Genomic DNA, 19,982 nt, shown 5'->3' on the forward strand with positions numbered 1-19,982 from the left:
TCATCTTAAAAATGGCAAGTTTTTATTGTCAGTCACCTGGCTAGGCCTGTGTTAAGGTCCATGGGATGCTGTATTTGCATATAGGGATCCGTCATCCTTAAAGAGCTGGAGTTTTTAGCAGGACAGGGCAGAGTTTTTCCTCTGGTGGAAAAGTTGAGGAAGTGTTTTTAGTTTCTTCTGTTGTTTTGGTAGTATTGGGGTTTGAAATCAGGGCTTTGAGCTTGCTAGACAGGCATTCTACCACTAGAACCATACCTCTAAGCACGGTTTCTGATTTTTTTGAGACGGCATCTCACTATGTAGTTCAGGCTGGCCTCAAACTTATGACCTTCCTGCCTCCACCTCCCAAGTGCTGGGATTACAGGCATGCCACTACGGTGCCCAGGATCTTGAGAAAGCATTTTAAAGTGCATGTTTTTGTTATAAAGTGCTGGTGACATTTCTCATTTAAGTGATCCCAGACAGGGAGGATCTTGGTATTAATTGGTATGACTCTCATCTAACTGCTTTTAAGTTCATAGTAAGTAAAGAAATCTAATTTCATCATGTAGAGGCTGAAATATCTTTTCCCTTCTCATCTTGGTCATCTGCATGGCAGTCTGTTCAGTTTTTCCCAGTATTAACAATATGGAAAACACTGAACATAAATAGCTGAATGTAATGCTCGTCACTGAGTAGCACAAAGATTATATCCGACTTCACCAACCCCTATGACTAACAAAGCCTCATTTGTGAAAGACAAACTGATCAGAAAAACACACCCAGCACAAACAAATGATTAAGCTTAAAACCCTTAATTATTTCCTAGCAAAATGGTGGCTAATGAAAGCCATATGTGCTAGAATAGTGGGCACCTCTCAGATTCCTGCAGCCTCTGGGCCCAGGAGGGAATTGTCTATCCTAACAGCTAAGCACAGCCAAGTGTTTTTGATTGCCAGTCTGTTTTCTCTTCTAAAAAGCTTTCCCTTCTTTATATCCAGAAGGAAATTACTGGGATGCATATCCATCCTGTCTCATAGAGTACCTTTTTTCCAGGGCACTGTTCTACTGATGGACCATTCTGAAAAGATTGGTACGGTGCTCTTAAAATGGCTTTTGGAGTCTCCAGGTTCTGATTTGGGATTTTAAGCCATAGGAGGCAGAGATATCCAAGGTGCCAAGTTGCTTCCATTTATGCAAAAAAATTTCCTTTCTTAAAAAGATACACAAACAGGAAGCTGTTCAGAAACAACATGGTGAAAATGGGCTTTACACAAAGTTTAGTGGGATGACAATGGCAGAGGAAATGGACTTTGCAATTACATTTCTCTTAATGGCCTGAACGTTGTGTCACTGCAGATATCATCCAGAATGGTTACAAGGCCTCCAAGAACTAAATGGCCGACCCTTAGACCAGACCCAGAGAGTCTTGCTAGAGGTCCTTCATGGGTTCCACTGCTGAGGGCTAGTGGCTGGAGAGAGCAAATTCCATCCTCAAGTGGTCCTTAGGCTGCTTTCGAACTAGTCTTGCTGTTCTGGGAGGTCTTCTGTGATTTGGCCTGGAGGGTCTAGGTATAAAACACAGGACTTTGGGCATTGGTCACAACCAGATGTGTAAGTTCTTTGGGAGTCCCTTCTTTGTTTTCTTAATCAAAATAATGATCACAAAGTCAAATCTGTTTATAACCTACCTTGGGATTAAAAATGAAGGAGACATGTGAACAAGACTTCCTTGTACCTTTGGATTACTTCCTAGATGCTTAAACTGCTTACACAGCAGCTTTGGTCCTCCAGAGCTATATCACAATTCAACTCTCCTGTGACCTCCCTACTGTTTACTTGTGTCATGCCTTCTGCCTTTGTCCCTAATTCCTTCACCCAAATGGGAAAAGTGGACACATAAGTAATTTCCAGTTTACATGCATTTCTCCTAAAATTTTAATTGCTTTCCTGTTAGTATTTCCTGACATCAGAAAGCTGTACAAAATATACAATATATGGAAACTATTTCCATCTGGTACATAAGAAAATAAAGATCTGCCTATGTTGTAATTAGCTTCTAGACTTAACATGTTTAGGTCTGGTCCAGCATTGCATTGGTTGGATTTTTTTTTTTCTTTTGGATAATTGAGGTAAAAATGTAGTGGTTATATGATGACTAAAGTTCACTCTACAGCTTCCTGTTTGGATGACAGGAAAAACTGCAGTGTTTTGCAATACTTAGAATTCTAGAGTCTCACTGCCTTTACAGATAAGTAGGGGGAAAGGAGTTTCTCTTTGGATACTTCCAGCTTCTTTAGAAGTGATGGATCCATTGGGTAATGAAATAGGTACTGATAGTGTTACTGGTGATACTGGAGACATTTGTATAAATATCCCCTCTGGTGCAAGGGATGGAACCCCGGGTCTTGAACATGCACGGCAACTGCTCTACCACTGCACTTCATGCCCAGCTCCATTTCACTAAGAGAATTGCAAAAACAAAACCTTTTTTTTTTTTTCTTTTTTTCATGGTGCTGGAGTTTGAACTCAGGGCCTCATGCTTGTTAGGCAGGTGCTCCTACCACTTGAGCCACTCCACCAGCCTTTTTTGTTGTTGTTTTTTGTTTTTGTTTTGGTTTTTTTTGTGGTGGGCTTTTTCAAGATAGGGTCTTGGAACTCTTTGCCCTGACTGGATTTGAACTGCTATCCTCCTGGTCTCTGCTTCCCGAGTAGCTAGGATTACAGGCGTGAGCCGCCAGCACCTGGCTAGTCATGTCATTTTTAACATAAAGAACTAGAAAGTCTAACCTTAGTTCCCCTCACTTGAGGTGCAGAGTTCATCATGTTCTCTTTAGAGTCCAAAGAAGTAGGTGATTTCATAGGAATGTCTGTCTGGGGAGCCTAGGGAGAGGAATAGTTTACACAAATGTAAGCTTTCTACTGCACTTCCTGAAACTTAGTTCTTTTACCATAGTCAGTGCCTTTTAGCACAATTTGCCTTCCACTAAATCCCCAACTTCCTCCTCTCACTACACCCTTTATGAGTAACATATGAAAAATGTCCCTGAATTAGCAACTTAGTATTATTTTTCTGAGTTTTAAGCACTTTGTATACAAAAATTGCACTCTAATTAAAATCCTTAGTCATTAACAAGACTTTCCAGTTCTGGTCCTGTTTCAGTCTCAAAAAAAAAGTTGCATTTCTCAGTTACTGTTTCTAATAGCATTGATGTCACTTAGTCAAAATTAACATTTATGGGAGGTTTTTTTTTTTTTTTTGATACAGTAAGTGTTAAGTTTGCCTGACTAAAATGGTAGGTATTGCTTAAAAGAAGCTCCTGAATGGCTGGGGGCTTATGTCAGTGGTACGGTGAGTGCTTAGCATGTGTGAGGCCCTGGAAGACGGAGGCAGGTATTAGAATAGATAGGAGATTAGGAGTGATGGTAGAATAGTTAACCTACCTTTTAAGAATCATATTTGATTTGAAAATAATTTATCACTGCTCTTTGGAAATAATTTTTTTAAGCACTGAAGGGAAAGAGGCTACATAAATCCAAAATTATAGTATATTCAATTTCTTGACTTCACACAGCCTAGCATGCTGCTTGTTCTCATTTTCTACATATGGAGAGGCTTAAAAACAGTGATGAAAAGAGCAACCAGTAGGAGCTCTTCTCTTCCTCCTTATTTTCTTTCTTACTTATTCCAGAAAGCAGTATCTGAGTAAAGAGTTTATGGCCATCTAGAATAATTCTGAGCACAGATTTAGCTCTGAGACATCGTGATCCTCTAAGACTTCCTTGCTCCTGAGAGCAGGCTAAAAAGGATGAATAACTTTGATCCAGGGGTTTGATCAAGTAAAAACTCACTAGCCTTGTCTTCATGGTATGCACTACAAAGTTGCTTCTGGTCTCCTAGAACCTGTCCTGAACAAAGCCCCAAACCAGGTTACTCTAGAAATATGCAAGGAGAAAGTAACATGGGGTTTCCTGAAAGTAGGTTTTTCATGCTGGACTTCAAATAATCATCTTGACTTGTGCTGGAGGGTGTCAGCAGTGTATCTCAGATTAAAAATTCCAGTCCTCACTCACTTTTATTACTTAGACTAACCTAATAGACCACAATGCAGCACCTTCTATACTGGTCCTTCCTTTCTCACCCATGGATACTGTGAGTCAGACTTGATGCCACCAAGTAAAACACCCAAGTGAAAGGCCACTTCTGATGGGCCCAGAGCAAGAAACTCCAGTGTCTGGGCCCATCCTGGACTGGTTCTTCAGTGAAATGCCAGGCAAAAAATGATTAAGGAAATGAGTTAAAGGAAGTTTACATTCTAGGTTAGCCATTCTTTGATTTAAAATTAATAGGAGTCTGGACAAATGAAATAGATGTGAAAGAAAAGGAACCATGTCATTTAAAAGGAGAAAGTGGGGAGTAGGGGGAGTTCTCCTAATGAAGACTAGTTAGTTAAGGAGAAAGAATAACTTTCTTATAACAAGCTGGAATTAAAGACAGTAGTACCCCTATGGTTAGAGATAGTCTTCTGAGTGGCTTTTGGAGATGGTGGTGCTGGGGATGGAACCCAGGGCCTCACGCTAGGCAAGCAAAACACCACTTAAGCTACACTCAGTCTGGTTTTAAAGTGTTTTAGAAATTTAAAAACCAGCCCAGTCTGGTTTTAAAGTGTTTTAGGAATTTTAAACTATGTTAAACCCAGTTAGGTCCAAGCCCAAAAGAAATGCCTGCTCTTGAGTGCAAGAGCAGACAAGGCATCAGAGAGAACCCAGTTACTCACCTCTATATCTGGTGTTATCTCAATTGGCTTTGGCTTTACATCTATCAGATAGAAGGTCCGTGACAGGAGCAAAAGAGAAGGAGGGACATTTTCCTTCAGGTGGAGGTCCTGCCACTGGAGAATGAGAAGGAATAAAACACGTTGGAGTGTTAGAGCTCCAACGTTAGAGCTGAAGTGACCCATGGTCCTCTACTGCTTCTCTTAGTTGCAGCTTCCCTCAACGCATGCTGATAACACCTGGCAGAATACGGATAAGAGCACCAGACTCCTGGTTCCCCCTCAGTGCTACTCTCTGATAGTCATCCTCACTATAAGTGGAGCCACTTACAGACTCAGAGGGGGAGAGTTCAATTAAACTCTTAGCTAAAAAGTGGATGGCATGAGAGAATAAATCAGAATCTGGGTATCAGCGGGTGCTGGTGGCCCACACCTGTAATCAATCCTAGCTACTCAGGAGGATGGCAGTTCAAATCCAGCCAGGGCAAATAGTTCACGAGACTGTATCTCAAAAAATACCCAGCACACAAAGAGCTGACAGAATGGCTCAAGGTGAAGGCCCTGAGTTCAAGCCCCAGTACTGAAAAAAAAAAAATGGTATTTAGAATGAGAATGAAATGTTTTTAAGAATCAAATTGGCCAGGTTTTTTTTGTTTGTTTTGAGACAGGACCTGCGATGTAGCCCAGGTTGGCCTCAAATTTGTAATCTTCCTGCCTCAGCCTCTCAAATGCTGGAATTACAGGTGTGTACCACCATGCCTGTCCTGGCCAAGCTTTTTAAAAAATCTTGAGGCTGGTAGAGTGGCTTGAGTGGTAGAGCCCCTGCCTAGTTCAACCCCCCAGTACTACCAAAAAAATTTTTGTTTCAATCATATATGCACAAAAGAATTTAAAACATAAATAAAATGTTTTCAATAAAAGAATCTGCCTTCTATCCCTAGTCACCTCTTCCCTAGAGGCAATCATTGATACCAGTTCCTTGTATAATTTTCCAGACATATGCATATATAAAAATTTGGGGGTGGGCACAGCATTTTGTTATTGTAGTCAGTCTGACTTCAAACTCTCAGTTTTCCTGCCTCAGCCTCTTGAGTAGCTGGAATTACAGGCATGCTCCACCATACCCACAAATGTTTGGGTTTTTTAAAATCTTTACCCAAAGGGTGACATACATGCAGTGTTTTGTCCTTTGTGTGGTTTTTTTTTCCCACTGAAATAACTTGGAGATTGATTCACATCAGTAGATGTAGTGCTGCCCCCTTTTAAAACATCTGTCATCCATACAGGATTCCACTGTATAAAAGACATGCCATGCATTTATTTAATGATTCTATTAATGACTGTCTAGTCTTTTGCTATACTATAAATGGTGCTGTAATGATGCTCTCTAACATGTCATTTTGCACATGTGCAATATAGCATAAATTCCTAGGTGTGAAAATTTTAAGTCAAAGTGTATACATTTTTAAAATTTGAAGATAATAACATATCTCTTCATAGAGGACTTCACTAGCCATTCATGAGTATGCCTCTACCCAAGTTCTTACAAACTCAATGTGTTAAACTCTGCTTTTTGCCAGTATGATAGGTGAATGTGGCATGTCATTGTTTTAATTTATCTTAGGAGAAATATATAAGTTTACCATTTTAAACATCTTTGTACAAATGTTCATTTTCCAAGTATAGTTGGTCCATGTGTAAGAGAAAATAGCTATCTAACATGATTTTAAAGTCACAACAATGGTTCCTATCCTAAAATAATCTTTGTACAACTTACAGCATTTTGAGAATTAAGAGCTGATGTGGGGGCATGACTCAAGTGGAAGAATGCTTGCCTACAATGCTCAAGCGCTGGGTTCAATACCCAGTACTGCCAAAAAAAATATTTAATAGGAGTTATTCCTTTGTTTTAAAGCTCTGATGCTTTTAGTTAAAATACAGCACAGGACATAGCTTAAGTGGTAGAGGGCCTGCTTAGCAGGTGCAAGGCCCTCAGTTCAAACTTCCTGCCCCTCCCCTAAACACAAAATACTATCTGAGAAGCAATATTAAACATCCATTACCAAAGAAACACTTGGAATTGGCTTGAGGCTCAAGTGGGAAATCAGCTCCAGGTAGTCCACCAGGCAAGGTCTGTACCAGCTAACATTGATGACAGGCCTCCAATCAGAATTTCTGCCAAGACCCTACTACACTTGGAGTAGACAAATACTGCACTGGCCCCAAGACTTCTCATCTCTGTATACACACACTTCCCTGTTATTCAAACACTTATTTTAGGTGCTGTTTGAAGGGGTTTTGCACATATAATTAAGGTCCCACATCAGCTGACCTTGAAACAGGAGATTATCCAGGTAGGCCTCTCCTAATCACATGAGACATTTAAATTTGGGGCTACCTAGAGGTAAAAAATGGGAAGTCCAAGATTTGAAGCACAAGGGGGATCTAGCATGTGAGAAGTCCATGCTGGTTTTCAGATGGAAGTGAGGCCAAGAAGGAAGGAATACAGGCAGCCTCTTGGAGCTGAGAGTAGCTGAGGGCTAGCAGCCAGTGGGAAAGGAAGGATTTTATCTTTGTTCCTATAGCTGCAAGGAACAAGGTTCAGCCAGTAAACCAAATGAGTTTAGAAGTAGATCCTCCCTCATGGCCTCTAGAAAGGAACAGAGCTTGTACTTCTGACCTATGGAACCAGAAACTAATAGATGAGTATTCTTTTAAGCCACTAAATTGTAGTAATTTGTAATGCTGCTATAGGAAACTAACATAGTACCCTGTCCTGGTTAAAGTGCAAAATAAATAGCTTCTTTACTGTCCCATTGCTCAATGAAATAAGGCAGATTAGGTAAGATGGCTCACTTGTTTGGATCTTGAATGTCCTCCCAATGCCCATGTGTTAAAAGCTTGGTCCCCAGACTGTGGTGCTATTGGGAGGTGGTAGAACCATTAGGAGGCAGGGCCAAGTGGGAGGAAGGTAGGCCTTTGGGCATGTTCATAAAGGGGATACCTGCACCTGGGTCCCTTTCTCTTGTTTACTATCAGACTTCCTCTGCCACATGTTTCTGTATGATGTACTGTGCTGCCACAGTAAGGGGGCATCTATGGACAGAATGTTCTGAAACTGAGCCAAAATAAATCTTTCCTCTCAGGTATTTTGTCACAGCAACAGAAAGCTGACTAACACAACTTGCAAGGTAGCAATCACAAAATGAGTCTTCAAATTGTAGGGGAGATAGTCCCAGTGAAGAGGGCCAGAGTCCTTGCCTCTGTGAGCTGTTGTCGTAGTTGTGCTTCAGTAAGACCCAGTGATCTCATCCCTCGGGCTCTACAGGCAGCTTGTAGTTCTGACACACTCAAAGCCTTCACCCCTTCTTTCGCAATTATCTGCAAAAAATGTAAGGAATAGTGTTGGATCTTATGACTAATTTTACCTAATCCCTACATTCCAGCAAAATCTGATACATAATCTGATGTATTGACCCTTTGTCCCTAGCACTGATTGCTGCAAAGGCCAGAACTCTAAAAATCCAAGGTGACTTAGAAAGGTGGCAGTTGAGATGAAGGAACTACTACTAACAGGTATTCACATAACTATTGACATGACTCTTCCCAACATTGTATTAACAAAGTATTTCCCTGCTTGATTTGTATTTTGCCTGGTGTGACATCTCCTTTGCACTTTTATGGCATTTTTTTAGGGTCCATTACATAAAAAAGTCACTTTAAAAGCTTTCAAGATACCATTTGTTGCATGTCCCACTGCTATTTTTCCTCCTACCACCACCCCAGGAATGGCCCTAACTGTGAGGTCCACAAAACTCCCTCAATAAAACAGATTAGTTTCTGCTTTGTATGATGGAACACCATTGTACTTCTGGGACCAGTATTGTTTATTCCAAAGTTCTCAAAGCAACGTCTAAAATCTAAATGAGGCCAGGGGATCATGCTTTCTCAGTTCTGGGAAATGCTCCCCCAGGTAGAATGATTTATAGCAAGCTGAGTTAGAGTCAAGAAACAGTTTTTAAAGGAGTCTAATTAATAGTTACAGTCCAGATGGTGCTTTCTGTAAGATGTCTAGGCCTTGCTTCCCCTCCACCCCGCCCCCAACCAGCATTTATGCTTTGCCACCTCCTTACCAGGCCAACTCACCCAGCAGAATATTTACTTTGGCACCAGCTCCTTAGTAGGGGAGCAGAGGTGTGGGGGTGCAGCCTTGCCTTGCCTTGCGGGAATCCACTGAGCTATTTCCTTCCCAGCAGGTCCTAACTGCTTTAGATTAGTCCCAGCTAAAATGTCCAAATTACTGACTGCTTACAATGTCATCAGGAAAATAGATCCCCACACAACAAACAATTCCTAAAATGAGTAATCAAGGTTCAAGTTGTCATGGTAATGGTTGCTTTTTCATTTTTTCTGTGCATTGGGGATTGAACACAGGGTCTGCCCTTGCTAGGCAAATGTTCTACAGCAAACACTCTAGCATAGCATTTGAGCCATGCTGCCAGACCATAATGGGTTCAAACTACTCATTTTGCCAGAATCAGTCCATGACCAGACCCAGGAGGAAATACTGCACTTCATCCAAAGGTTCTTTAAGACAAGATGCCTCCCTACGTCACAGTGGATAAGCTCTTACTTCATCATCTGCTTTTATAGACTTCAGAGTCATAAGGAGCTGAAAGCGGAGCAAGTTGTTGGTTCCAAATGTCTGCAATTCTAGCAGTTTGCAAAGGGCAACCAGCTGAGGTCGATCTAAATGCTCCAGGGTTAGCTGATCCTCAAAGAGTTTAGAAAAGCAAACTATCTCCTTTGTGCTGGGCTTGTGGCCTGTCTGGACCTGGGCAATGGGATAAAGACGCTAATTAAAATGTGTTTCCTACTTAATGAAAACTTCTCAATAGATTATATGAAAGAGACATCAAAGCAGTTATGGGCTCTACTTACTGTCTGGAAATGGATCCTGTGGTTCACAGAGGAGTAAAGAAATCTGTCTGAAATCAAACTAAATCATCTGAAAAATCAGGAGTATTTCAAAAGTTTGACTAATTCTACTGATCTTTCCAAGAAGTTATCATTGTTTTCAACACAATGATTACCATAACATAGACTTTTCTGTGAACTACTATAAATGTTTACAGTGTTGTATATTTTTAAGATATTTGCAATTTCAAAGATTTGAACAATTTGGAAGATCCATGATGACATGTTTGTTTCATGTAACTCCAGCCCAGAAGTTGTGGATATGATATAAAAGACTGACACCTGTTTTACATAGGAGGAGAACTGTGTAGAGGCATCTCCCAACTTGGCTGTATTCCTCTTTGCCATTTCTGTAACTGTTTCTTGAAGGAATTTTGCTAGTTCCAACTTTGCAGCCATTTTCTTTCTTTGTTTTTCTTCCTTAATCATAAAAGAGTAAAAAGTTAATCCTTCACGACTGCAGCTTGGGAAAAATAACTGTCACCTTGTTATTGCTACTCCCTGTAATGTATAATGTATTAATAATATGTGTAGGCCTAACAAATGGGTTTTGTGAGAACCACAGCAAATATAAAGTAGCTTCTATTGAAACTTGTCTCCTTTATCTTACATTTATTTCTCATTAATACAATGATCATAAGCATTTGATAGATTCAGCATGTCCACTTGATGGGAGGCTTTGTCATTATTTAGAATGAGATATATTATCTCTTAACCTTATAGAAACCATCTAGGCTGCTACTTGAGTCAACCTCTGGATTGAGTAAACTCAGATTTTATTTTACAAACAACTAAAACAGCTAAAGTTCAAATAGAAAACAGACATAATTCATTATAGTGCAGTAAGTTAAATGCTTAAGGTAATAGATTTGAGGGAAAAAAAAGGACTACACATTAAAGAATTAACTTTAAGTTCTCAAGACATTGTGTTGACCAGTATTTGTTAATCCTTGTTCATTATCAGAAATGCAGTGCAAAGTAACCATGGCCAGGATGCTGGGAGAGATAATACAAAGGAACAGTAATCTGCATGTATTTTATAAGTTGCCCAGGAGAGTCTAATGATTAGCCAATCATGATCATTGATTTTTAGAAAGATCTTAAAAGACTCAGCCAAAAACATTACACAATGGCAATGCCATGGTTAGAACCCACTTAGTCATCCATTTCATTTGTCTAGGTCCTTTCACCCATCCATTTATCTATTGGGTATCTACCCTACTAGGTGCTGAGGATAAATTGGCAAAAACTGATGAGTTCCTGTCTTCACAAAACTTCTAGTCTAGTGGAACTTCGGATCTAGTCTGGGGGGAAAGACAAACATTAGTGACTGATGATCCAGCAATTCCAGAAATTAAAAGTTGATTAATAAGATAATCAACTATGAAAGAAAAATGCATGTGCCATGATCCATGTGGAACAAAGCCAACAAGAAAGTACTTTCTAAGACAATTGCCATGATGCTATACTAGTGTGTTTGGGGGAATGACTGGTGCTTAAGGAAGAAGCAGTACTTAGATAAACCACTTCTCCAGACCCCCTTCATCCTGTGTTTGGTAACACATTCCTTGGAATGCTATAGCATTAATTCTAGATCCCGATTATTTTCAATATAAATAAATTAAATTGCCAGGGAGTTAAATATTGCAATTTGATTTTTCCCATTAAATTAGGGGCTGTGAGTGTAGCTTAATAATAGAGCGCTTGCCCAGCATGCATGAAGTACCACAAAGAGAAATAAAATATGGGCCATGCACAGTGGGTGGCTCACACCTGTAATCCCAGCCATCAGGAGGCAGATGTCAGGAGGATTGCCATTTGAGGCCAACCCAGGCAAAAAGTTAGCAGGGTCTCATCTCAACAAACAAACTGGGCATAGTGGTACATACCTATGAGCCCAGCTATGTGGGAGGCCTGGGTAGGAGGATGGCAGTCTGAGGCCAGCCTGGGCAAAAGCGAGACCCTATCTGAAAAATAATTAAAGCAATAATGTCTGTGGGTATAGCTCAAGTGGGAGAGTGCCTGCCTAACAAGCACAAGGCCCTGAGTTCAAACCCCAGTACCTCAGAAAAAAAAAGGTTCATTTCCTACTTAGGTTCTGACATATCCCTTGGGCAACCGCAGTAGCTTCTAGCTGATTTCCTACTTGGCTCTGCCCTCTTCAGTCCTTCTGTAAGCAAAATTATTTTTCTAAACTATCAATCTAATCTTATCACCAACTGCTGCTTAAAATTTTACCTTCCATTATTCACTAGGGTTTAAGGTAATGTCCAAATTCTTTAGGGTGGTAGATGCCTGCCAACCTGAACCCTAACACATCACATTGCTCCTGCCATTAATGCACCCCCTCCTCCAACCCCAAAGAGCAAGTCTGTGGCCTTGGTTATGTCACACTGTCTTACACCATCGTGCAATGTTTAGTGCTGTTCTTTCTTTCCACAATATATATAGACTGGTAAAATTCCATCCTCTATTTAAAAAGTCTCCATTCCAAAGGGAAACATTTCCCAGTCTCACTGATTTCCAAGTTGCCCTCTTTGTCCTGGGATGTGTTTTGCTCCTGTCTTCATACCTGTGTCTAGCAGAGTGTAACAGAATGGAGAATGTGAAGGAGCCACCAAAACCATCCTCTTCACACTCGCAATCAAGGTACCCTCTTCTCAGGCACCACTTGTGAATACTGAAGGTCTCTTTGAATAAATCATACCTCCTTCTCAGCTGTTCACCACAGTAATAGTGAATGCTTGTTTATTTTTTTAGCAGTCAAAATTCAGTAGAGAAGGGATAGTCTTTTCAATAAATGGTACTAGGAAAACTGGATATTCATATGTAAAGAAAAGTATTTCTGGACATTGATATTTCTGGACCTTTCATGAAAATTAACTCTAAATGAATCATACATCTAAACATAAAATGAAAAACTATGAAACTTCTAGAAGAAAACAGGAGAAAACCTAGGTGACTTTGGGTTTGGCAACGAGTTTTTAGCTGCAACCGCAAAAGCATGGTCCAGAAAAGAAAACATTGATAAGCTGGATTTCATTACAAGTGTTTGATCAGTGAAAGGCATTGTTCAGGGATTGAAAAGGTAAGCCACAGGGCTGGGGGTGTGGCTAACTGATAGAGCACTTACCTAGCATTCACAAGGCCCTGGGTTCAATCCCCTGCACTTGTGTTGGAGGGAAAGGCTTTCCAAATATACATTTTGCAAATATTTTCTTCTGGTCTGGTTTATCTTAATTTATCTTTTGAGGGGAGCATGCTGGGGATTGAACCCAGAGCCTTGCACATGCTAAGCGAGCATTCTACCACAGCACATCCCCAGCCCTTGTTTTATTCAGACAGGGTCTTTTTATGTATCTGAGGTTTGCCTTGAACTCTTTTTTCTTTTTGGTGGTACTGGGGTTTGCACTGCAAAATATATATTTGATAAAGGACTTTTTATCCAAAATACACAAAGAACTCAAAACAACAATAAGAAAACAAACCACCCAATTAAAAACTGGGCAAACAGTTGCACAGAGACCTCCACAAAGAAGATCTACCAATGGCAGATAAGCATCAGGAAGTTGCAAATTCAAACAACAGTGAGGTATGACTACGCACCTATTACAATCAGCAAAATTCAAAACACGGGCCATATTGAACATGGGTGGAGATGGGGAAGAATGGGAAATGTCACTCATTGCTGGGGAGGCTGCAGAAAGACACAGCTACTTTGGAAGACAGTTTACAACCTTTTACAAAGTTAAACATAGTCTTACTATGTGATCTAGCAATCACTCTGCTAGGTATTTTGCCCAAGTAAATTGAAAGCTTATATCCACACAAAAGCCTGAACACAAATATTTATAGTTTTATTCATAACTGCCAAAAGTTGGAAACAACCAGTTTTCAAAAGGTGAATGGATTCAGAATGGGTATATCCACACAGGACTACTATTTAGTGACTTTTTAAAAAGCCATTAAAAGACCAGGGAGTACTTTAAATGCATATTACTAAGTGAAAGAAGCCAGTCTGAAAAGGCTACGCACCATATGATTCCAACTACACCACCTTCTGGGAAAGGCAACACCATAGAGTCTGAAAAGATCAGTGGTTCCCATGGATTGAAGAAGGAACAGAGAAGGAAAAATCAGGCAAGCATAGGGGATTTTTAGAGCAGTGAAGCTATTCTCTGTGATACTGTGATGATACATACATGACATTATTGCAAAACTCACACAACCGCACACCACAGAGTGAACCCAAATGTCAAGTATGAGCCTTAATGAATAATAATGTATCAATATTGGTTCTTTAGTTGTAACAAAAGGACCACACTGATGCAAGACGTTAATAATAGAGGAAACTTGGGTGGGAGGTATGAGTGGTATAAGGGAATTCTGTACTTTCTGCCCAATTTTCCTGTAAACCTAATCTGTTCTAAAAAGTAAAGTCTATTAATTTTTTAGCAAGTTAAAAAAGAAAACCCTACATACCTTTTTGGATTCACTTTCAAAAGTTGATGGCAACATGTCTGGGAAGAGTTTCAGAAACACTGGGATCAAGAATTCCATGAAGGGTACAATTATGAACACCAGAAATGGAACCAAGCGGAACAAATCAGCACAAGTTCTCAACAGCTAAAGAAACGAAGGCATGAGCCATATCTCAGCGTTTAGGACAAAACCAAAAATGACAAGCAAAGCAACAAACTCAAAACAAAAAAGGCTGCCTTGGTTCTTAAAGCATTAAAAATCCAAGACAGATTTTCAGCAGCTGTTTGTGAAATAGGTGAAGTTTTTCTCTTTCCCATAGCTCTGCAGTCGTAGTATTTATGGGATATTGTCAAGGAAATGAATGATGATGAAAACATCTCTTAGGGGTCTGTACTTTAATCACATAGTAGTTAAAATCCATTGTCTCTACTTTTTGAGAGGGGGGTCTCACTGTGTTGCCCAGGATGACCTCCTGGGCTCAACTCATCCTCCCACCTCAGCCTCCCCAGTACCTGGGATAATAGGCATGTACCACTGCACTTGGTTTTACAATTTGTTTTCAAAATGCACATGCTTAAAATAGTAACTTTTTTTTAATTTCTAATGCACATTAAACCTGAAGCCTTTTGACTCCTTGAAGAGATTAAAAAACACTTATAACTATTTTATAAGCAAATATATACAAATTTTAAGGTTTTTTTTGTGAGACTGGAATTTGAACTCAGGGCTTTGTGCTCACAAAGTAGGTGCTCTACTGCTTGAACCACACCTCCAGTCCATTTTGCTCTGGTTATTTTGGAGATGGGGGGTCTTGTGAACTATTTGCCAGGAGGATTGAACCACTATCCTCCCAATCTCAGCTTCCCAAGTAGCTAGGATTACAGGTGTGAGCTACTGGCACCCAGCAAAGTTTAAGAATTTAAATGCAAGTCAGTTCAGACAAACTCAGAAAGACACTCTGGTTGTCTGGGAGGGTTGTGAAGGATGGGCTGCAGGTGTAACTCAGTGCTAGGGTGCTTGCCTGGTATGTGCAAGGCCCAGGGTTTCACCCTCAGGACTGCATGAAAAGAAATTCTGCTTCTTATCAGTAGTTATGATTCTCACTTTAGGTTTTTTGGGGGAGGGAGGAGGATGAGGGATGCTGGGGACCAAACCTAGGCATTAAGCATAGTAGGCAAGCTACTTTGGGATTTTTAAGATGAAGTTTAAGTTGAGTTTAAAACTTAGTTCTTGCTAAGGCTGTAATCTCAGCTACTTGGGAGGAGGAGATCAGGCAGATCGAGGTTGGGGGCCAGCCCCATCTCAACAAACAAGCTGGGAAGGCAACACACTCCTAAAATCCCAGCAATTTGGGTGGCTGTAGGTAGGAGGATCGAAGTTCAAGACTGGCTGTGGGCAAAAACACAAGATCCTATCTGAAAAACAACTAAACCAAAAAAGGGCTGAGGGCGTGGCTCATGTGGTAGAAAGCCTGAGGCCCGAGTTCAAACTCCAGTACTGTCGAAACAACAACAAAAAATTTTGGTTCCCAAATAGTTCATTTTAACTTCCCATTTTCTTGCCTACCCTTCGCCTCTCTCGCCTGGTCAGCACCTGCCCGTGCAGCAGCCTCCAAACCATTCTGGCAGCAACTTTGGTGTCAATCCAAAGTAAGTGAAAGCCTTTGTAATAATATTTAAGTTCATTAATGATTTTTTGCCTGTAAGATTGCTTTTCTTCTTTAATCTCTGCTTTTGTTTCTTTTGCGGGCTTCTCTGAGGTTTGCTCCAGCTGAGGTTTATCAGGGGCTTGGTGTAGCCAACAAATTGATGTGTGTGGCTTTTGTATTAGTGTAGTTCGTAAATGAAGTCTTTTATGGCCTAACTGACTGGGATAGGAGTACTTCCTGCTTCCACAGTTCTTCATATAGGTCTTACTTAAATAGTACTCTGGCAAGTGAAGAAAGGCAAGTGATGGGGAGTAAGAAGAGCAGGGAGGATGGACGAAATGGCTAGTAAATCTGCAATAGAGAACAGCATTCTTGGAATCAAGCATGTAGGATTACAAAGGTATAAATTAAAGAAACACATTTGTGTGTGTTGCTAGGGACAGAACCCAGAGCCTTATATATGCTAATATGCTCTACCACTGAGCTACAGCCCCAGTTAAACGGGCAACTTTTTCTTTTTTTTCCAGCAGTGCCAGGAATAGAACCCAGGGCCTCCCACATGCTAGGCAGTGTTCTGCCACTAAGCTATACCCCCACTTTTTATACCTGTTGATAAATAGTATGCTGAAACCCTGAATATGTTCCATAAATTGGTAAATTAAAGCCTAAGAATAATTTGCAATTTTGGAAGTTAGAAGTTCTACAACTATTAATTTAAACACCTACTAGCAAACATCTTTCGATAGGGATTATGTTTGATAGTGTTTCTATCTAAAATAAGTGACAGATTCATGTCTTTAGCTACTCTATTGATAACAGGAATGTTTTAAGGAAACACTTCATGGTGCCTGTGGGGATTAGCCAATCATGTAATACTGCTTTATCCATGGACTTGCTCAAATGAGAGGCACTGACAGCAGAAATCCCTTTCCCTAAAATTCCTCAAGAACATTAGAAATAAGAATTAGAACTGTGGGCTGGTAGAGTGGCTCAAGTGGTAGAGCACCTGCCACATAAGCATGAGGTCCTGCGTTTGAACCGCAGTCCACATACAAAAAAAACAAAAAACAACAACACCAAAAAAAAAAACAAAAAACTGTGCTGGGTGCTGGTGGCTCACACCTGTAATTCTAGTTACTCAGGAGGCAGCGATCAGGAGGATCATGGTTCAAGGCCAGTCAGAGCAATAAGTGAGACCCTATCTCAAAAATACCCAACACATTAAAAAAAAAAAAACTGGAGTGGCTCAAGTGGTATAGTACCTACCTTGGAAGCGTGAGGCCCTGAGTTCAAGCCCTAATATAGCCAAACAACAACAGTTAAAACTGAGTACCCTGACCCAAGGGTCAGCCCACAATCTTCAGTTAAATTAGTCCATCAGACTGTTTGAAAATAAAAATAAGACAGATTCAGGGAAAGACAGTTACTGGAAAAGAGACTTCTTTTGGCAAAGAAATGGTTTTTTTTCCATTCTTTCATCCTATATTTGAAGCATGCCAAGCTAAAAATGTTCTCTGAATGGCCAAAAGGGAAAATGTACAATGTGTCTGGCACATAGTAAATTCTAAGTGAATATTCTTCTGAATACATAAGCAAATGATAACAGACCTTCAAGGGACAGGCATATTCCCTAGGACTAGTTTGTCCATTAGCCATTTTACTCCTTTTCACATCTGAGAACCTGGTATAATATTAATCAATTACAGATGTGTCACTCTAAAACCATTACATCTTCTGTAACCACACATCTACAAAATTACTCAGCCTGAGTTCTAAAAGCATATAGGAGATTTTACCTAAGTTTAAATACTGGACATTAAAATGTTAGCTTCCTGGGCTGGAAGTGCGGCTTGAGCTACAGAATGCCTTCCAAGCAAGAGTGTTCAAATCCCAAGGCTGCAAAAAAGTCCAAAATGTCATATTGCTAAGAACATAGTTAAAAATCAAAGTTTTAATTATATACTAAGCCGATCCTTTTACATGTATCCTTTCCATTTAGATGAATGAAGTTCCTGTACACATTGAGGGAAGGTTCCCAAACTCACCTTATCCGGACAATAGCTAGGACTGCATTATAACTGTAGAAGGCCATATTTATTTGTCTCAACTAATCAACATAGAGACCTAGCAAAAGAAGCAAACAATTTAGTATTTTAGAAAGACATCATTTAAAAGATATCAGGATTTCAGAATTCTCAACTATTGCAAGGGCAGAAAATTTGCATATTCAAAGTGTAAAATCTCTTTCTAGTTCATCACAACAATCACAAATAAAACTTGCTTAGCTCTGGATTTGAAAATGGTACTTGGAGATCCCAACACATAGGAATGATCTCCAAGATGCTGATGCTCATGAAGATGGCATGACCTTCAAAGACTGATTATTTCTGATCGATAGTATCTAGCAACCTGCCGCGGAGGTTAAGAGGCGAAAGGCAATCTTCTTCGTACTCTAAAGTTACGGGTAGAGTAAATATCCTGGATTTGTTTTCAATTAGCTTTTTCTATATTTGGCCAAGCTACCTCAAACCCCAGAGCCTGAACGTAATCACTCATCTCCCTTCCGTAGCCGTGAAGACATGCACGGTGCAAGTAAAAAAAAAAAAGTGAAACAGGCTTCTTCCCGTGCTGGAGCTTCCCCAGAGCCCAAACGGAGCCCTGGACCTCTATCTGCTTCAGTCAAACCTTTCTCCACCCTGAGCCGCTTTTCAGCTAGGGGCGGTCAGGTAGACCTCACATCCTCCTGCCATCTGGGCTCCCAGGGTGGCGACCTCGTTGTCAGAGCCACACTGCCAACAGGGCCCTAAGCTGGGAAGCAGCCCCGGGCGGCGGTTATCTGCTCCGCCGGGGCTGGAGCCTCTCCCCGGCCGGCCGGGTGGCGGGGCCGCGCAGCCCGCGCCGGGCGCCTGGTTACCAGTGCGTCCGCACCGGTGCAGGCTGGGGGGCACTGCTGTGGTGGTGGGGTCTCTGGGATGTGCTTTGTTTTGGGGGGTGTGCAGGCTGAGGGAGGCACAGGAACGCCGACTCTTGCTGATGATCCCGGTAGTGGGGGGTGGGGGAGAAGACGAGAAGCAGGGTGCGGAGCACGGAAGCGAAACTGGGAAGAGACTCGCGAGGAATGGAGGCTGCTCCCCAAAGATTGGAGGGCCGGACGGGAGAAGTCGCGGGCTCGGTGGGAAGTGGAAGCCGTGGGGAGAACCCGGTTCAGACCGGAGGAAGAGGGTGCAGGGCAGCGGAGGTCAGGCGAGGGCGGGTCCACCAAGTAACAGTCCCGGGACCCGGCCAGCCCACCCCTACCTCCTCTACCCGCTCCCCGGAACCGCCGCCTCAGTCCTCCCAGTCCCTTCCCGATTCCTCCTTGGCCCCCAGGCTAGAAGGGCGGAGACAATCTCTATGGCTCCACCTCTTGCCCCTTTCCTCGTGACGTCACCTGAGTGACGACACCACCATCCAATCATCTCTAAGTCTGGGAAAGGCGGGCGTCCTTCGGCAGAGGCAGCAGCAAGAGCTTCCCACGCGCGAAGTGACTTCTAGGCTTAGTTTAGTCCGGGGAGCCTCGGTGCTGGAATACCCAAGACTGATGTTTCTCCGCCTATCCACATTGTAGTCTGGGGCTAAACCACAGGGAAACCCTTGAATGAGAACTAGATTAAAGAGGCTCTTACGCTGGCGTAATGTCTGATAGTTGCCATGGTAACCATCCCAGAGTAACGAATGACATCACTTTGATGTAGTCTCCCTCCGCCCCGTCCAACTCCGAAACTGCCTCGGGAGACCCCAGTGGAGAGCAGGTGGGGATGGTAGCAGAAAGAAGGGGAATGGGAAGGAAAGCATCCTCCTTTCTCCGCCCAGCGCCGGAATGCTGTGAAATCCTCATATGGAACTGTGAATTCGCTATAGAAATTTACTTATAAATGGTCTCTTAACAGGCGTTGCTATGATCAGTAGTTTGTATAGAAATCTCATCATATAATATAAATATTAGAGTATCTGTGAAATAGCGGAGGCGTGGCAGGTTTTAGAACACTTCAGTTCCTAGGATGGGCATCTGAGCCATCTTGGCAAAGGGAAAGATCTAGATATATCCTTATTTCCCCATTTGTCTCTACCTATTCATTATC

General features: G+C 41.5%; 1 protein-coding gene across 3 annotated transcripts; it reads right to left on the minus strand.

The window, feature by feature from the left end:
• Letm2 (leucine zipper and EF-hand containing transmembrane protein 2) lies at positions 1 to 19,763 on the minus strand. 3 transcript variants are annotated; one of them, XM_020167543.2, is made up of 9 exons: positions 17,907 to 19,763; positions 15,780 to 16,212; positions 14,214 to 14,357; positions 10,014 to 10,151; positions 9,388 to 9,588; positions 8,016 to 8,135; positions 4,758 to 4,871; positions 2,770 to 2,862; positions 1 to 2,358 (listed from the first exon to the last, which is right to left on the minus strand). In XM_020167543.2, exons 1-9 carry the CDS (start codon positions 17,951 to 17,953, stop codon positions 2,200 to 2,202), a joined length of 1,449 nt encoding a protein of 482 aa, XP_020023132.1. In that variant the 5' UTR covers positions 17,954 to 19,763; the 3' UTR covers positions 1 to 2,199. The 3 variants fall into 3 exon arrangements, with proteins under 3 accessions (XP_020023132.1, XP_020023133.1, XP_073910743.1); XM_020167544.2 differs by having other exon boundaries at positions 1 to 1,547; positions 17,907 to 19,755; XM_074054642.1 differs by lacking the exons at positions 1 to 2,358; positions 2,770 to 2,862; positions 4,758 to 4,871; ... (2 more) ...; positions 10,014 to 10,151; positions 14,214 to 14,357 and having other exon boundaries at positions 14,645 to 16,212; positions 17,907 to 17,985; positions 19,159 to 19,205.
• Positions 19,764 to 19,982: the final 219 nt, after the last annotated feature.

Source organism: Castor canadensis, chromosome 14, assembly GCF_047511655.1.
Source record: "Castor canadensis chromosome 14, mCasCan1.hap1v2, whole genome shotgun sequence".
Lineage (NCBI taxonomy): Eukaryota > Metazoa > Chordata > Mammalia > Rodentia > Castoridae > Castor > Castor canadensis.

Bases quoted from the DNA above. Each gene is read 5' to 3' on its own strand.
- Letm2 (XM_020167543.2), bottom strand. From the start codon at position 17,953: ATGGCCTTCTACAGTTATAATGCAGTCCTAGCTATTGTCCGGATAAG. The intron at 14,358-15,779 runs GTAGGCAAGAAA...TCGTTTCTTTAG, and splicing joins CCAGGCGAGAGAGGCGAAGG to CTGTTGAGAACTTGTGCTGA. The intron at 9,589-10,013 runs GTGTCAGTCTTT...CCCATTGCCCAG, and splicing joins TCTCCTCCTATGTAAAACAG to GTCCAGACAGGCCACAAGCC.